At 44.8% G+C, this 17,253-nt stretch overlaps 1 protein-coding gene across 1 annotated transcript in view; it reads right to left on the bottom strand.

Annotated features, from left to right (window-relative positions):
- Positions 1-1,545: 1,545 nt before the first annotated feature.
- Positions 1,546-17,253, bottom strand: part of ACER2 (alkaline ceramidase 2) — a 28,570-nt gene continuing 12,862 nt past the window's right edge. The window contains exons 4-6 of the mRNA XM_055577951.1: positions 10,980-11,117; positions 6,653-6,790; positions 1,546-2,147 (exon numbers count right to left, since the gene is read on the bottom strand). Coding sequence (XP_055433926.1) covers positions 1,961-2,147; positions 6,653-6,790; positions 10,980-11,117 — 463 coding nt within the window. The 3' untranslated portion in view covers positions 1,546-1,960. The remainder of the gene's footprint in view (positions 2,148-6,652; positions 6,791-10,979; positions 11,118-17,253) is intronic.

Consider the following 17,253-nt stretch of genomic DNA (forward strand, 5'->3'; position numbering starts at 1 on the left):
AACTTTCAAGACAGAAACTAAACTTCACACACACAGAACATTACCTATACTCTGCTTCTCTTTACTCTTTCCCACTAAAAGAGCTGGGCTTATGAAAACAGAATCCATGCCTGGTGGGTCAGTCTGACAAGAGGATGGTCTGACCGCTCCTTTAAAGAAAACTAGTCTTGAAACCCAAAGGGCTTAAAGAGCAGTTTTCCAATACTGTTCCACAAGCCACCTAGGTCTCATATTCATAAGTTAACGTTTCCATGAGTATTTAACTCAAATACTGATTTTTAAACTATACTAAAGCAACATGGACAGTCACTCCATACCAAATCTTTCTACCTTGGAAACCACCAATTTGTTACTTTCCATTTCACTGCCTTTCATATTATTCAGGAAATGCTGCGAGCTTAACCTCAAAATAAAATTAAGCTAATAGAATACAACTTATTTCACACATTAGGTCTCCATAAAGATGCCTTACAGCCAACAGGGTTCTTCTGCTAAAATCATTTGAAAACCACGGAAGTAGAATAAAGTCATTCATTTCTAAATTCAGTTGCTCCTTGGACTATTCACCCTTTGATCCTGTGCAAGTTTTAACGAGAATCTAAGGGTGCCCAGACAAGCCAAAGTTGCTACAGCCCCATTCTTAAATACAGAGGACACTGACATACTTCCCACCCACACAAGAAGGACACGTCTGTTCTGCCTGCTCCCATGATGGAATGTTGCAAAGCAAGAGATGCCTGAGTTAACACGAGTATCCCTGAGGTCATGAATCCCCACCTCGCACCTTGAAGACACATGTGGGGTCTTCCGTTCAGCCCAGTGAAGAGGAGATGAGTTGCAGCCAGTGTGACTGTAGGTGAGAAGAACTCAGAGGGCAAGAGGTTTGCCCTGCTGCACCCAAACCAGCCAGTGAATAATTACAGCCAGCACTTAAGAAAGGCAAGTGGTCAAGTGATTGGAGAAGCTGCAGGAAGCACCTCATCCCGTGAGAATACCGAGAGTAATTCCCACAGTAGATATCAGAGAAAGAAGAGGCAAGATTCTTGACAGTAATTTCCAGAACAGGACAGCAGACAAGAGGCTTCCAATGAGAACAACTTCTCAAACTTCACATTTGCTCCAAATGTTGAACCAGGATCCCTACCGCGATTGTCACAGGCCTGTGGGAATGTCACAGAGGTCAAGTACTAAGAGGGCAGGAACACTCACACCGCAGCTATTCTTCTTTGTATTTGAGGATACTGGGCTGGGGTGGGGTTGGGGAGCCAAACCATGTCAGCGTTTAAAGATTGTGCTCATCTTCCAGAATGGCTTAAAGTGGAATGTCGGGTTTTGGCACAGAGTGTTTTGCACGTTAGCTTCACCCTGATCTGTAGTCAAGTCTCCATCTCCCAGCAGAGGTAGCAGGAAAAGGGCTCACACGTATATGTAAACCTCGGGTTACAGAGCACTGCAGGGGGAAACCAGCCTCCCAGGGCACAAGCCCTGTGTGTGCTCTGTCTGCTTCTGATTTAGGACAGTGGCCCCAGATGAAAAGCTCTGGCCTCTTCCATTGGACAGAGGGTCTCGTCTGATGCAGGAAGTGTCTGTCACGGGAGGGTCGGCTCCTGGAACACAAGGGGATGGCGGGGCCCGGAAGCAAGGCGTGTGCAGCAAGGGGTCCCCCACTGGACGGCTCTGCCATCACCACAAAGGACGCAGCCCAACGAGCCTTGCAGCTGGAGGTGACACAGAATACACACCCAGAGCCCCTTGGCCATCTGCTTCCCACCTCTGGGCAAGCATTTCTCCCCCCAGGCACTGTGGAGTCCTGGCGGTCCACAGACACACTAGTTAGATCCCAAGGGAATAGAATTTTAAAAAGACAGACCCCACTGCCAACTCTGAGAAACCCCCACCCTGGCTGTCTTTGCGGGCAGGTGAAGGTTAGGGGGCAGAGAGGCCAGTCACCGCCTTGCCATCACGTGATCTTCACCGAGGATTTCTTGTTGGCGCACAGAAGGGACACGTAGGGGACGCCGATGAAGGCCCACCGCTCGCTGGGCCAGAACTTGATGACGGGGCCTTGCTCAGGGATCTCGGACGCAGCATCGAAGTAGGCGAAGCACACGCAGCCCAGGTAGGCGGCAAGGCAAATGAGGATGTGCCTGGCGAGGGAGACAGACGCGTGAGGGCCCGCGGCAAGGAGACCGGCCGGACTTCCACCCTCCTCCCTCCAGGCTCAAGCAGCAAGGCAAATGAGGATGTGCCTGGCGAGGGAGACAGACGCGTGAGGGCCTGAGGCAGAGAGACCACTGGACTTCCACCCGCCCTCCCTCCAGGCCTAACCCACCTTTCCCAGATGCCAAGACTGGCAGGGCCTCCTCTAGTCAAGAAGGGGCGAGGGAGCCCCACATCCCCATGCGAGTGATAAATTCTGAGCCAACAAAGCCTCTCTTGAAATGTTCTAAAATATTCCAGCCTGATAACAGGAAAAACTTGCCAATGCCTTTGGGGCTTCAGAGAAATCAAGGGTTTAAGACAGAAGCACTAATATGACATCGCTTATATGCAAAATCTAGAAAAAAAGAAAAGGATATAGGGACTTCCCGGGCACACCAGTGGTTAAGGCTCTGCGCTTCCACTGCAGGGGACGAGGGTTCGATCCCTGGTTGGGGAACTAAGATCCCACATGCCACAGTGCATGGCCAAAAGAAAAAAAAGAGAAAAGAGAGAAAAAGGATACAAATGAACTTCTTCACAAAAGAGAAACTGATTCACAAGCTCAGAGAATGAATTTACGGTTGGGGGGGAAGGGTGGGGAAGAAGAATAGATAGGGAGTTTAAGATTGACATGTAAATAAATAAACAAATTTAATTAAAATAAAAAAGAAAACAGAGGCACTAAGAGGATGGAAATAACTGAGCACATGGGACTGATTCCCTGCTTCTCGCTTGAATAACAGGCTATACATATCTAACACCCTGCGTTAGAAATAATTTTACACTGATTCATCAGCTTTTGCACTTTAGTAAGGAAACTCTTTATTATCTTCACGGTGCTGGTAGCAAGTTTTCATATTGATCTTTATCGTGGGAACCATTGTAAAGGCATGTAACTTTTGCACCTTATACTGAAACTTAAAACTCCAGATAAATTAAAGATTTAAAATACATTTTAAAAACATATTTAAAGAATATTTTTATAAATATTCTTTTATAATATTCTTTTAAAAGAATATTTTTATAAACCTTGGAAGAGGTCTTTCTTAAAATGACACAAAGTTCTGAAACCCTAAAGGGAATCACTGTGACAGCCACATGTAATGGACATCTCTACATTTAAAAACACATGGAACAGGGACTTCCCTGGTGGTCCGGTAGTTAAGAATCCACCATCCAGTGCAGGGGACGCAGGTTCAATCCCTGGTCGGGGAACCAAGATCTCACATGCCACGGGGCAGCTAAGCCCGAGCACGGCAACAACTGAGCCCACGCTCTAGAACCCACGAGCAGCAACTAGAGGCAAGCCCAGGCGTACAAGGAAGAGTCCGCGCACTGCCACTAAGACCCAGCACAGCCAAACATATAAACACACACACCTGCAATGAGGATGGTTGTGAGAGTGCCACCAGTTTGCTTAGTTGAGAACAGTGTCATTTAAGGGATGTCACAGCCACACTGTAATGCATATAGAAGGGAGAAGGGGAAAAAAAAAAACTAAAGGAAAAGACTGACAGAGGTGAGAGCATGAAAGTTTAAAACAGTATGGCGCAAGATATCATTAACATGCTAAAAGATAAATGGGAAAGTGGGGGGTGGGGGAATAGGTGTACCATATGACAAAGAATTAAAATCCCTACCTGATGAAGAGCACTAAAAACCAATCATTGCATAGGGTGTCTGGGATTTGCTTTATAACAATCTGGGTGGGGTGGGTAGTGGGTGAGGCTGGCCAGGATGAGATAATACTGAAGCTAACTCCTCCCTGGGGGCTCCGTGTATTATTCTCTATACTTTTGAAAATGTTACAAATGTGCATAATAAATGGCACAGAGGTATTTAACAGTAATGACTCTCTACTATGTGTCGGGAAGTAGGGGCTGGATATAAATTTTTAAATACGAACACGCCACAGAGATGGTAAAGAAACTTAAAAGGCACATTTCAAAACAGGAAAGATATAGTAAATTGATATTTGAAAGATAAAATATTTTCAATCAGGTTAACAAATACTTTTTAAAGTTACTAACATCCAGTATATGTGAAAGTATATCTTACAGATACACTTTTATTATCTTACAGATTTTAGTAAAATTGTGTCAGTTGGTATCTCTGGGTTTGGCAACATATTATAACCTAAGGGAACATTCAGGCATATGAACAAATACAGATATTCATTACCAATTGTTTATAAAAGTGAAAAGTTAGAAATAACCTTAATATCCATTAACAGAGAAGTTGGTTAAATGAATTACATAGCATTACCCATAGTGTGAGGTATCAACTGGACACACAAACTAATGAAAATAATATAAATACATTGGTGAGGAAAGCTGTCGATGATTTGAACAGCAAAAGAAGAACCAGTTTGCATCATGTATGCTGCTGCTGCTAAGTCGCTTCAGTCGTGTCCAACTCTGTGCGACCCCATAGACGGCAGCCCACCAGGCTCCCCCGTCCCTGGGATTCTCCAGGCAAGAACACTGGAGTGGGTTGCCATTTCCTTCTCCAATGCATGAAAGTGAAAAGTGAAAAGTGAAAGTGAAGTTGCTCAGTCGTGTCCGACTCTTAGCGACCCCATGGACTGCAGCTTACCAGGCTCCGCTGCCCATTTTCCAGGCATCATGTATAGTTTTTAAAAACAAAAAACTTTTTGTTTTTAAAAGTAGAATTAGAGAACTAAACACCTGGAAGGACATACTTTAGGTTGTTAGCAATTGTTCTCTCTCTTTGGACAGAATTAGAATTGTAAAAGCCTTTCTTGCTATACTTCCCTGTTGTTTAAATTTGTTGTAGTAAATAAATATATCACTATAACTGGAACCAAAAAAAAAAAAAGGTTCAACTTTGGTTTGTTTTTTGGCCACACTACACAGCATTTGAGTTCTTAGTTCCCCAAATAGGGATTGAAGCTGCGCCCCCCGCAATGGAAGCTGGAAATCTTAACCACTGGACCATCAGGGAAATCCCAGAAAATTGTTCAACTTTAGGGGGAAAAAAACTCAAAGTACACCAAATTTAGAAACAAATTGAACCAAAGTTACTACACTCTACTTTTTGAATTTTACTTAAATCACTCTGTGATAAAGGAACTTGGATCAATTAAAAGCACACCAGGGGCTTCCCTGGTGGTCCACAGCTTAAGACCAAGCTTTCACTGCAGGGGACACAGGTTCAATCCCTAGACAGGGAACTAAGATCTCACATGCTGCATGTGGAGCAGCCAAAAGACAAAATAAAAATTTTTTAAAGAAAGTACTATATTTTGAATGAGATCCTCTTTACACAGGTGGATACATTTATCAAAACTTAGCAGACTACATAAAATCTGTGCATTTAATAATCTGTAAATTATAACTCAGATGTATGAAGTGTATATAAATTCACCAATGTGAGTTGAGGTTGAACCGAAGAAATATCAGGCAATGGATCCTAAGACTGGAATCCCCAGCATGAGCTGCTTTGCTTTGCCTTCAGCGAACAAATCTGGAAGTCCCCAAGTCTTAATCTGAGAGCAGCTTAGGTCTCATGGTAGATATTACACAAGTTCAAACATCCCAGGGAATTCAAGAGAATCCTTTCAAATCGAATAATCTTAGGCATCCCCTGATAGAGGTCAGCCTTCTTCCAAATCTGGATCTAACAAGTCTTAACAACTCCTTACCACTAGAATTCCTCCCTGGGTGCTCTCAACTTACAAGGAGCACTCTAAAAAATTCTCTTGTCCCTTGATATCTTCACGATCAGAATTCCTGGAGGACAGAGAGGGAAAGGTGATACTAGGTTTGGAATTGAAGCAGTTCCCAGGAAGAAAACTACTCCTCCTCTGCTTTCTGAGGACAGGATTCTGCATGCTGTTTCGTAACCTTTTTCTTAACCTAACAGTGCATCCTGAGCCTTCAAAGCTATAGATGCTTGATCATGTTCCCCATGATTAAGCTCCTGAGCTGGTTTTATGTAACCAGCTGGGCGATCCATAACAATTCACTTTTATTTCTCTGGACTTGTGTCTCCACCTGTCAAATGAATAGGTGAGACTGTCCCCAGGTGATCTGTGAAGCCCAAGCTGGTCACTCAGGCTCAGGTGTGTTTGGTTCCGATTTGGGACTGTCCTGTCCCCAACGTCACATCTGTCCCCAGCCTTCCCCACATTCCCCTACCCTGCAGGTCTAGCTAGAGCTCAGGTTACAGCTTCGATTTCCAAGCTCCTTTCTGCATTGATAATGGAGCTAGAGGTAAGAGACAGCACAGACATGAAGCATAGACATTTAGGTCTGTCTGTTCCGGCTAAGCCTGCTCCCTGAGACGTCCGATAGTCTGTGTGAAGAGAGGGGGCCCCAGGCTCTGCTCCATCTCCTGTGCACACTCGTGCGCCCTGCAGGAGAGCAGAGTGATGACAGACAGCGTAGACCCTGCCTCGCCACCCCCTGCCCCCAACGACGCGGCTCACCACACACAATGCAGGTAGGGGAAGTGGACGGACGACAGCAGCTCACAGAAGGCCCGGTCAGTGATCCAGCAGAAGAGGGCGAGGGTCCACCAGAGGCCGGAGAAGAGGCCCAGCTTAAAAACACGCACGTTGTCACACCTGCCAGAGACGCAGAGAACAGCTCGTGTCCGTCCTGGTCTCCTTTGAACTCACTGGTCACTTCTCTGCCTCCTCACACCTCCCCAGCCCCTAACCCTAATCCTCCCTGGCCCCTTGGCACCAGGGTTCCCACCCAATGCCCCATCACACAGGCTCAAGGATATAAACACTATATATACCCCGATGGCTCACAAAGCCACACTCCTCACCCAGGCCTCTTCTTAACTCCAGACTTGCAAACCACACATCACATTATGACACGTCCACCCGATGGTCTGTGTTGATCTAAATTTCACATGTCTACAAAGAACTCCTGATCCTTTCTTCTGTTCAATACCCATTCTCCTCCCGGCCCCCTTGGGGAAGGACCTCAGGCCAAGAACTCTGGAGTCATTGTTCTCTTTCTCACATACCCTACATCTAATTCATCTGTTCAGTGATATATATTTCAAATCCAATCTCTTTCCATCACCACTGCCTGGGTCCAAGCCCCCTGAGTTATGGCAACCACCTCCATCTGCCCTGTTCCTACAGTCACCTCTCAACGCCCTGCCCAAAAGCCTCCCACATCTTCCCTTTTCCCAGAGGGAAGCCAAAGTGCTCACAGTGGCAGGAGGCCCAGTGTGCTGCTGGCTTCCCTCTGTGCTCCACCCGCTCCTCCCTACCTGCCCCACGTTGCCTCTGCTCATCAAACCCCGCAGCAATCTCTGCCATTCCTCCAAAACCCCAGGCTCGCTGCTCAAGCCTTAGCACTGGCTGTTCGGTCTCCTGGAATGCTATTCCCAGATAGCCACGGGGCTCGCCACCTCCCAGTTTGTGTTCAAATGTCCCTCAGTGAGCCCTTTGCTGAGCACTGTTCCTAACAATCACACCGCTTATCTCCACCTCCTAAGTGACCCCCAAGCCCCCATCACCTTCTTCCCTCTATTTCTCTCTGTAGCAATGACAGCCTCGCCGATAACCTCTGTGCTTCATTTATGTATCTCCAGCCTGTCTCCCCCACCTGGGATGGTGTCAGGCTCAGGGAGGCTCTTGGTTCTCCTGAAAGAAAGAATGAGCTCTTCCACACCCTGGGGCAAAGGGTTTCTGAACAAACCCCAACAGCTCCTTATTACCAAATTGCTCACAAAGAGGGTGACTTCGGCAGTTGGTGGCTGAGGGTCCTTCCACCCCTCCTTTGGTGTCTCTGTCCCTCAAAGGCCTGCACCCCAGTCAGTCCAGCTCGCTCACTCGCAGGAGTCTGTGTCTAACATAAATATGACCCCTTCATATTTATGCAAATGTTATCTGTTCATGTTTGCTGAACAAGTTAATGGTGTCTAAAGTCTGACTTCCTGGTACGTTTCCCAGCCATCTGATGGAAACATGGGCAAAAGCATCAGTGAATATGGGATGGACAGCAGGCTCAGAAAGACCTGCTCAGAAAACAACCTGAAAAGCCCTGTCAGTCAGTAGGAGGGTTATATGTAGCCCTTGAAAAGATTTATGAAAAAATTTATAGAGCCCCACCACATTAGTGACTGCTTTTCAGTTTAGTGACTAAAACAGAGATGAACAATTTCCATTTTCCCTTCCTCTTCAGCATATGTACAGGAATTAAAGGCATGGAGTAGATGAGAAGTCTTAGGGAAGTGTAGGGAGAGAAAAACAGAGGTTAGGGTGTACCTTATGGGTTCCCTGCATGGACAGGTGCATAGAAAAGAAGGCACTCTCAGGAGGGGCTGAAGAGGAGCTGCTGCAGAACTGGTTAAAAAAAAAAAAAGAATGTGGTGTCATAGGAATCACAGGAAAGAATGTTCCAGGGTTGAGGGGGTGAACTGTACAGAGAGCTGGGAAAACAAGTGAGATTCAGGAGGACTAAAAAGTGATCAGTGGATGTACAACCAAGAGGGGGTTGGGTATCAAAGTGGGCACAGAAGCCAGGTTAGAGTAGCTTGAAGAATAAATGAGAGGAAAGAGATGGAGACACCTTTTAAATAAGCGTGGCTGTGACAGATGAGAGATTAAGGGTGATGGCTGGAGACAGAGGTAATAGAGGCTAGGCTGGGTGTTAGAGACAATGGGAGAGATTCAACAGGCTAATGGGAAGGATCTTTCAGAGAGAGAGGGATGACACAGTAGACAATTTACAGGAGTAAAATAAGAAATGGAGAATGGAGGGGATAATCAGTAAGTAGAAAGACAGATCCTAGAGATAGAAGGAGGAATACTTCCACAATGCTGCAAGTTTCTAAGGTAATGATGAAGACTAATTAGCTGTAATGATAACTGGCTTTTCAGGGGTAAAAAATTTCAAATATAGAATAGAAATTATTTCCTTTGTAATTACTTAAAAGGATTAGAGTATTAAAGGAAAATGTTTCCCTGCTTAAAGATCACAATTGTGAAGGAGAATTTATTTATTCTATAAAATCTGCCCCTTGATTTGCTCTTGTTTAGCTAATATGAATTTAAAAGTTTCCCTTTCTTTAGCCAGTTTTGAACAAAATTATAGATTAAAACATGAAACTCTGGAGTTATAATGAAAACTAGATTGCAGTGAATTCTCAAGAAACATAGCTAAGTGGAGAACATTCTATTGACTTCAGGCCTAACATCAGCCAGCGTCACTGGACTATCACAAATCCATTCAGATATCTCTATCAGCAATTTAATGGTTTTCCAAAGAGCTTTAAGCTCTGTTAGTAGGAGAAGGCAATGGCAACCCACTCCAGTACTCTTGCCTGGAAAATCCCATGGATGGAGGAGCCTGGTAGGCTGCAGTCCATGGGGTCGCTAAGAGTCGGGCATGACTGAGCGACTTCACTTTCACTTTTCACTTTCATGCATTGGAGAAGGAAATGGCAACCCACTCCAGTGTTCTTGCCTGGAGAATCCCAGGGACGGGGGAGCCTGGTGGGCTGCCGTCTATGGGGTCGCACAGAGTTGGACACGACTGAAGCCACTTAGCAGCAGCAGCAGCAGTATTCTGAAATGGGTCTCTTCCTTCCCAGGTCCATGAAGGGTACTCAAAGCCAGTAAGACAAGACAGGACAGTCCTTCCACTGCCGGCCAGCAAGTTTATATCGCCCTTCACCAACCACCTCTGACCTTGCCTGGTATTGCTGATAATCAAAACAACCCCCAGAGGCAAAGCAATGGTAGAAAACATATACATGTCTCCACTCAAAACAAAGAGTGAGAGAAAGCTGATTATACCCTACACAGAGAAACTCTCACAAAGGGGGATAAATACAAGATTTCAATTAAGACCATCTGCGTCCGTGACAATAAACCATGAATTAGAGTGGATTTCTAAAAGTGGTACAGAGAAAAAGCATTTTCAAAGAGTATTACAATATGGGTAGTGATTTAGATGTGTTTTAGTTGGGGCTGAATAAGACAGTCATAAACACACACAAGAGCTAAACTACTTTTCAGAAGAACCCAAACGAACTTTTTGGCCAATCCAATAATGTGTCTGGGTATCAACCTGAACTCTGCACATACAACTTGACACAAGAAAATGTTTATGCGAAGAGTAAAAGGCTTTACTTGATAGGTTGTAAGAAAGAAACTAAGCCTCAGGGAAAGTAGCAATGCTGCTTTGTATACATTCATTCATTTCTTTTTCCTTCTGTGTATAAACACAATAGTCTCTTTAGGACTTTGCTTTTCTTCTTACTCTTGTCATATGAACACATCCAGTCTCCTTTTTGGGCTTCCCTGGTCGCTCAGTGGTAACGAATCCACCTGCCAAAGCAGGAAACATGGGTTCGATCACTGAATTAGGAAGATGCCCCTGGAGAAGGAAATGGCAACGCACTCCAGTATTCTTGTCGGGGAAATTCCATGGACAGAGAAGCAGGGCGGGCTATGGTCCTTGGGGCTGACTTAGTGACTAAACAACAACATCCTCCTTTCTGCAGAGTTGACTCCAGGCAGCTTGGTCTAGGCACTCACCAGGTCCTGAGATGTTCCTCGTAAGCTAGTTTTTGGATCATTAGAATATATTGCTTATACTCCTCCCTCCTTTCTAAAAACGAGATTAATATTTTGAACCAAACCATCCAACTTGATCCTAATCCACAAGTCAGGGACGACTCTTTGTGAGGAGTAACTCCTCTTCAAAGGCAGTAAAAGAACCAAGAGCTGGTTTGTTCCTATCCCAAGGACAGCCTGAGGGCCAGGGAGGAAGACTGCTACCCACCTCCTGAGCTCAGCAATGAGTAGCGCCATGCAGGGAACCCCCAGGGTCATCAGAGAGATGTTGTTGATGGCGGGCTTGACAAACGCCAGGCACGTTGTAACTGCAGACAGGACACAGACCACCACCTTGAACCTGCCCCTATAAGGGTGTAAGCAAACCAAATCCATTAGCAAAGGGGGTCGTGTTTGTTTGCTGGATGTTAGCAGAGTACAGGCACTGATGCTGGGAGGGCAAGCCCAAAAGACATTTCACACAAAGTACCAGGAGCCTGCAAACCATTCTCCCACACTGGCTCAGTTTTTCTAGGAATTCATCCTTAGGAAACAATCAGAAATTTTCAAAATAGTTAGCTATGAAAACGGTTAAATTATAATCAACCTGAGCCTTTAAGGATAAGATGTGAATACTTGATTATTTTTAGCAGTACTTTTCTGTATTTTTTCCCCCCCAGGTGTCTTACAGTATGTTTGGGCAAATTCTTACTGCAAAGGGTCAGAGAGTGAATATTTTAGGTTTTGCAGGTCATAGGTTCTCTGCCACAGCTACTCAACCCTGCCACTGTAGACAATAAGTAAGCAAATGGGCATGACTCTGCAACAGTAACACTTAATCTGCAAAAAACACGCAAGTCACCCATGTGGCCAAAGATGTAGTCTGCCCACCCCTCTTCTACAAGATGAACATGTATAAGAAAAACAGATCATTTACAAACCATAAAGCATCCTAGATTAAAAGGAAAAAAAAATGGCCCATGTGTCTAGCACACAAGTCTAAAATCCTGGCATCTGTATTGACTGACAATCTACAGTCTCTTATGCACTGGAATTTTGTGTTAAGTTTCAGACATGAGAAATGTTAGAGAAATAACTGATACCATCCTTTGGAATCAAAAATAACTGACAACAGCCCTTCAGTGAAGGTGCTTTCAGTGGAAAGAGCTACAAGTGGCGACGTGACCCTGGACACATTGCTTTCCTTCTCCCTGGGACTCTGCTTTCTTATCTATAAATTTCCTATCTGGTCTAGACTAGAGGATCTCAAAGGCCCATATCCCTGACTGAAACTTAGGGGCACATGACTTTCCTGAAGTTTCTGTTATTCCTCATTAGCACCATTTACTTTGGCCAGGAGCCCTGGAAAGCGTCACCATTAGGAAACTAATTTGAATGAAATTCCATTAGATAGAAACCAAAGTGCACAGAAACGTTCAAAATACAAGCGTATCTCGTAAAGAGGAAAACCATTTATCATCAAGGCTCAGGAAATCATTGATCAAGCTGCCAACTTTCTGACTGGAATGAACAGGAATTGTAGCCCTGAACTTTGACCAGCGGGAAAATGTATGTACATGGGAAAGGATCCAGGCAGCAAATCCTCAGGAGAATTGTGTTTTTCTCCCGGCCTTGGCCCCGGCATCCTTCAGCTACTAGAGAAGTCTGCAGCTTGGTCTGAGTACAGTAGCTTCACACAGCCCCAGGTCCCCACCGTGCGCCTGGCCCCTGGGGAACCCCCAGTAACTCTATCACTGGATTTGAGGTTCCATGATATGTCAAGGCTTTTTGGTCATTTAGATTAGATAAACACATAATTATGAGCTTCCCTGGTGGCTCACTGGTAAAGAATCTGCCTGCAAGGCAGGAGAGTGGGTTTGATTCCTGGGTCAGGAAGATCCCCTGGTGAAGGAAATGGCACCCACTCGGGTATTCTTGCCTGGGAAATCCCATGGATTAAGGAGCCTGGAGGGCTACAGCCCATGGGGTCACAAAGAGTCAGACTCAACTGAGCGACTAAACAACAACCACAGCAAACACATATTCAGATACTTTCAAACTGTACCACCTCCCTGTGTCCGAAGGTTTAGGACCCAGACACAGAACAGAGTGAGTCAGGGCACACGTGTCCACTGAGACCCCTGTACATTCACATTCTGCCTCCATCCCTTAGCAGCCCATGGGATTTTTGGCAAGTCACTAAAACTCCCCAAGCCTCAGGTTTTCCGTATGAAAATCAAGACACCTGCCCTGCAGTGTTCTTATAAGCATTAAGGCACTCAACACAGTGCCTGATACAATGGTGTGTGCTAATAAAATCCATTATTTCTGTTTTCATGACCATGATTTGAGAATAAATGTTATTTTAAATAATATTATTGTTGAAAATGTCATACTCGGGGAAAAGTCGACTGAGCCGATGCTGCAATCAAAAAGGCTCTCTGTAGTCTTGCCAAAGATTTCAAAGGCAGTGAGCTTGATGAAACATGCTTTCTCTAAGAGGAACATGGGCAGACACCTCCCTACCGCTGCCCAGAGGGTGTGGAGGAATGTGCTTCTGCAAGGCGGCTCAGCCAACCAAGACACTGTGTGAATGCATGGTTCTGCAACTAGCAGAAGCCAACAGAGTCACCAGAGGCCCTGAGGACAGAGAGAGCTGGGAAAACCCAGGAGGTGAGGGGCCCCACACGGTGTTCTCTAAACATCCCCAACTGTTGCCTCTGGTCCTGTTTTCAACTTTGCAACCCATGATCAGCTCAAACTGAACAAAAAGTTGGCAAACCCTTAGCACACCTTCTTCCTGTATTCCCCAAACCCAAATCCAGCAACCCAATACCATCATCATCATATTATTATAATAAAGCTGTTACTATTGTTATCATTAGCTTGCCTTTAAAGAGATGGTTTTTAACCCTGTCAGGCCCTTTAGCCCCTTTTTTCATATCAAACATTTGGTAATGCCCATTTTACTCTTCCGAAGTGAAATGGAATTTATGGATGATAAAACTTTCCATTACTGTGACCACCAAAAACATGTCCACAAACTCCCCAGATGGCTGGCATGGGACAGATACATCCCTGGACAAGATTCACTGCTTTAAACTCCCCTTTAAGGCTAAAATGGGCTTCCCTGGTGGCTCAGCTGTAAAGAATCCACCTTCTGTGTAAGAGACATGGGTTCGATTCCTGGGTCAGGAAGATCCTCTGGAGAAGGAAATGGCAACCTACTCCAGTATTCTCACCTGGGAAATCCCTTGGACAGAGAAGTCTGGAGGGCTACAGTCTATGGGAATCACAAAAGAGTTGGACACAATTTGGCAACTAAACAATAACTAAAACATAACCTGTTTAGAACAAGCCTCTGATGTTCACAGGATTCCAGCATTTGGTCCTGGAAGGTCCAACCCTGTCATTTCCTAAGTACGGAGTTGATATGGCCCAGAGAGTCTGAGATGAGCTCAAGTCACCCAGCAGAGAGAGCAGGACAAGCAGATCCTAGCCTGCATCCCTGCTATTCAGGATTCAAAAAATAAACTGGATTGTAAGGTGAGGACTACCGCTAGATTTTGTGGACAAAACATCATAAGGACCACAGCAGGATAAATTCTTTAGAAAATGGATACAATTAGCCTACAACAGTTTGCTTTTTTCTCAAAACAGAAATGTCAAACTAGAAAAAAAAACAGAAATGTCAAATTATTAATAACCAGCAACAGCTGAGTGCATATCCCAACAATTCCTCAGACATTCTAGGCAAGATGAAAGACAGCCCTTTTTAGAAAATCCCACCAATTATTCCCATTTACTTTTCCTATTCCTATTCAGCTGAAGCTGAAGCTCCAATACTTTGGCCACCTGATGCGAAGCATCAACTCATTGGAAAAGACCCTGATGCTGGAAAAGACTGAGGGCAGGAGGAGAGGGTAACAGAGGATGAGATGGTTGGATGGCATCACCAATTCAATGGACGTGAACTTGGGCAAACTCCTGGAGATGGTGAAGGACAGGGAGGACTGCCATGCTGCAGTCCATGGGGTTGCAAAGAGTCAGACATGACTTGGTGACTAGACAACAACAATTCCTATTTACATTTCCCTGCTGTTCTGCATATTTTTTATCTTCAAAACACTTATCTGTATTAGCCATTCATAATTACTGCTAGCACTTAGTGAGTGTTTACTCTGTAACAGACACTATGCTATATACTTTATATGATTTTTACATATGTTTCTAACCCCTGAGTTACATACTTTTACTATCTCTTCTTTATAGGTGAGCAAAATGAGGTACCAGAGTGCAGAAGAAAAAGTGGATTGTTACTCAAATCTAGATCTGTCTGATCCAAAGTCACTTAGCCAACACACAATCCCCTCTCTTCTCCAGAAATTTCACACTGGAACCACTACTAAGTTTTTTTAATTTTTTTTTTTTTTTTTTTTGGTCACACCATGTAGCACGTGGGATCTAGTTCCCTAACCAGGGATTGAACCTGTGCCCCTTGCATTGGGAGTGTGGAGTCTTAACCATTGGACCACCAAAGAAGTCCCCTTAGAGGTTCTTAGAAATATTCCAGCAAAGTCTAGACGAGAAAAAGAAAAAAAAAAAAAGGTGGGATGGTTGGGGAGAGAGAAATGGTTACTATCATACAAGTTCAGGCAGCTAACCACTCAATCCTCAGCCTGCAGAATTCCTGGTGTTGCCCTGAGATCTCTGGTCTGGCATGCCATTCCACGCCAGAGATGCTGCCTGTTCCCACATCACGAGGTGAAGTCCACGCTAAACAGTCTGGCCTTCTTGCCTTCTTGCCGTCCACACCACTGGCAAAATGAAAGTCCACAGACACAGCTGAAATCCTTATTTACAGTGAGTTACCTCTCCTATAACAGTAACCTTTTCTTCCTTTGCTCATGAAAATGATCAATGTTCATTTTTATCCTTCAACTAGCATGCACACCTCAAATACTGGGCAGCAATCTCCATGTGCCGTTGTTAAGAATGAAAGCTGACTGAGTGCTCACCGTGTTCTTAGTGCTCTATGAACTGCTTTGCAGGATCATCTAACAAGAATCCTGTGGTGAACACTATTAGTCAGCCAGTTCTACAGATGAGCGAACAGAAACCTCAAGAGTCAAAACAAGTTATACGTTTGTTTTTTTTAAAACAGGGAATCTAGGAATCAAACCCAGGTGGTCTGCAAAGCCAGGGATATAGACACAGAGGGTTCTCAGTGCCTCCACGGACTCTCCCTAAACTGAAGACAGGGGGTCCACAGCTTCCCCTGAGAGAGGCAGCTGCGTGAGGGCGTGGAAAGGTCCCCAGTGCAGACCGCCCTGCCTCACAGTGTGTTTCATTACTAAAGTTGGTAAGCTTCTGTTACCACAGCGTTGCCCCATTTTCTTCTCTCTTGCTCCCACCAAGAAACAAGAAAAGAACAAGATTCTCTATTAAGAACACATTAAACAATGTCCAGTGGAATTTCAAACCCAGGTCTCCAGAGCACCAGAAACAACAAAACCCTTATTCCCAATTTGTCAGCTTCTCACGCTGATCCCAGGGCTTGTACACTCAGATCTAAGAACAAAGTGGTTCCTTAGCTCTCAATACAATGAAAGCATGCTCCCGGAAAGCATGGAAGTAAGTAACTGGTGGGCATCTTTGGAAACAACAGGAAAAGCCAAAAGGTCAGGGGTGTGTTACTCAGGCGGAGGCAAAACATCCCTGCTGGTCAAGCCACCTCGTGCCCCTGCTGAGCAGCATCCACCTCCACGTTCCCCCTCCTCCGGCAGCTTTCTGATCCCCTCAATCTCTCCTGAAGCTGAACAAGGAAACAAGAAACACAACTCAAACGCAGCAGGTTGGCCTAGGCTATCTCTGATTTCTAAAGTACACGTCCTGCATTCGGGAGAAGGTTTCTGCACCAGGGAGACCATATTTCATCTAAGACCAGGAACAGCTTCCTTTCCACTTGAAGATACTTCTTTTTGCTCACTGGTGTTTAAAGATAATACTATTTAATTGAAATCCTGCTGCCCAGGATGAAGATTGTACAGCTAATCCATTTAAAGTATGTTTTCTTGGGAGTGTCCTAATGCTCCGGTGGATAGGACCCAGCACTTTCACTGCCGGGTCCCAGGTTCAATCCCTGGTCGGGGCAAGACACACAGTGCAGCCAATGAATGAATGAATGAATAAAGTGTGTTTTCTTTCTACCTCATTTAATAATATATTTTTTAGGATTAAAAATTAATACATGCAGTTTGTAAAAAAAAATTGTAAAACAGTACAGATTAAAGGTAAAAGTGAAAGTTCTCTCTCCACTCCCATTCCTAAGAATAGCCCAATGGTAGCAGCTCCTTACCCTCCAGACACGTTTGTGCATATCTGAAGACATACAGTCAAGAGGCTTCATTCATTCTAAAATGAGGGTGTCACACACACAGTTCTGCAATGTGCTTTTTGAAGCCAGCATGTTTCACGGATGTTCCTCCACCTCCATCCATAGA

Source organism: Bubalus kerabau, chromosome 4, assembly GCF_029407905.1.
Source record: "Bubalus kerabau isolate K-KA32 ecotype Philippines breed swamp buffalo chromosome 4, PCC_UOA_SB_1v2, whole genome shotgun sequence".
Classification (NCBI taxonomy): Eukaryota; Metazoa; Chordata; class Mammalia; order Artiodactyla; family Bovidae; genus Bubalus; species Bubalus kerabau.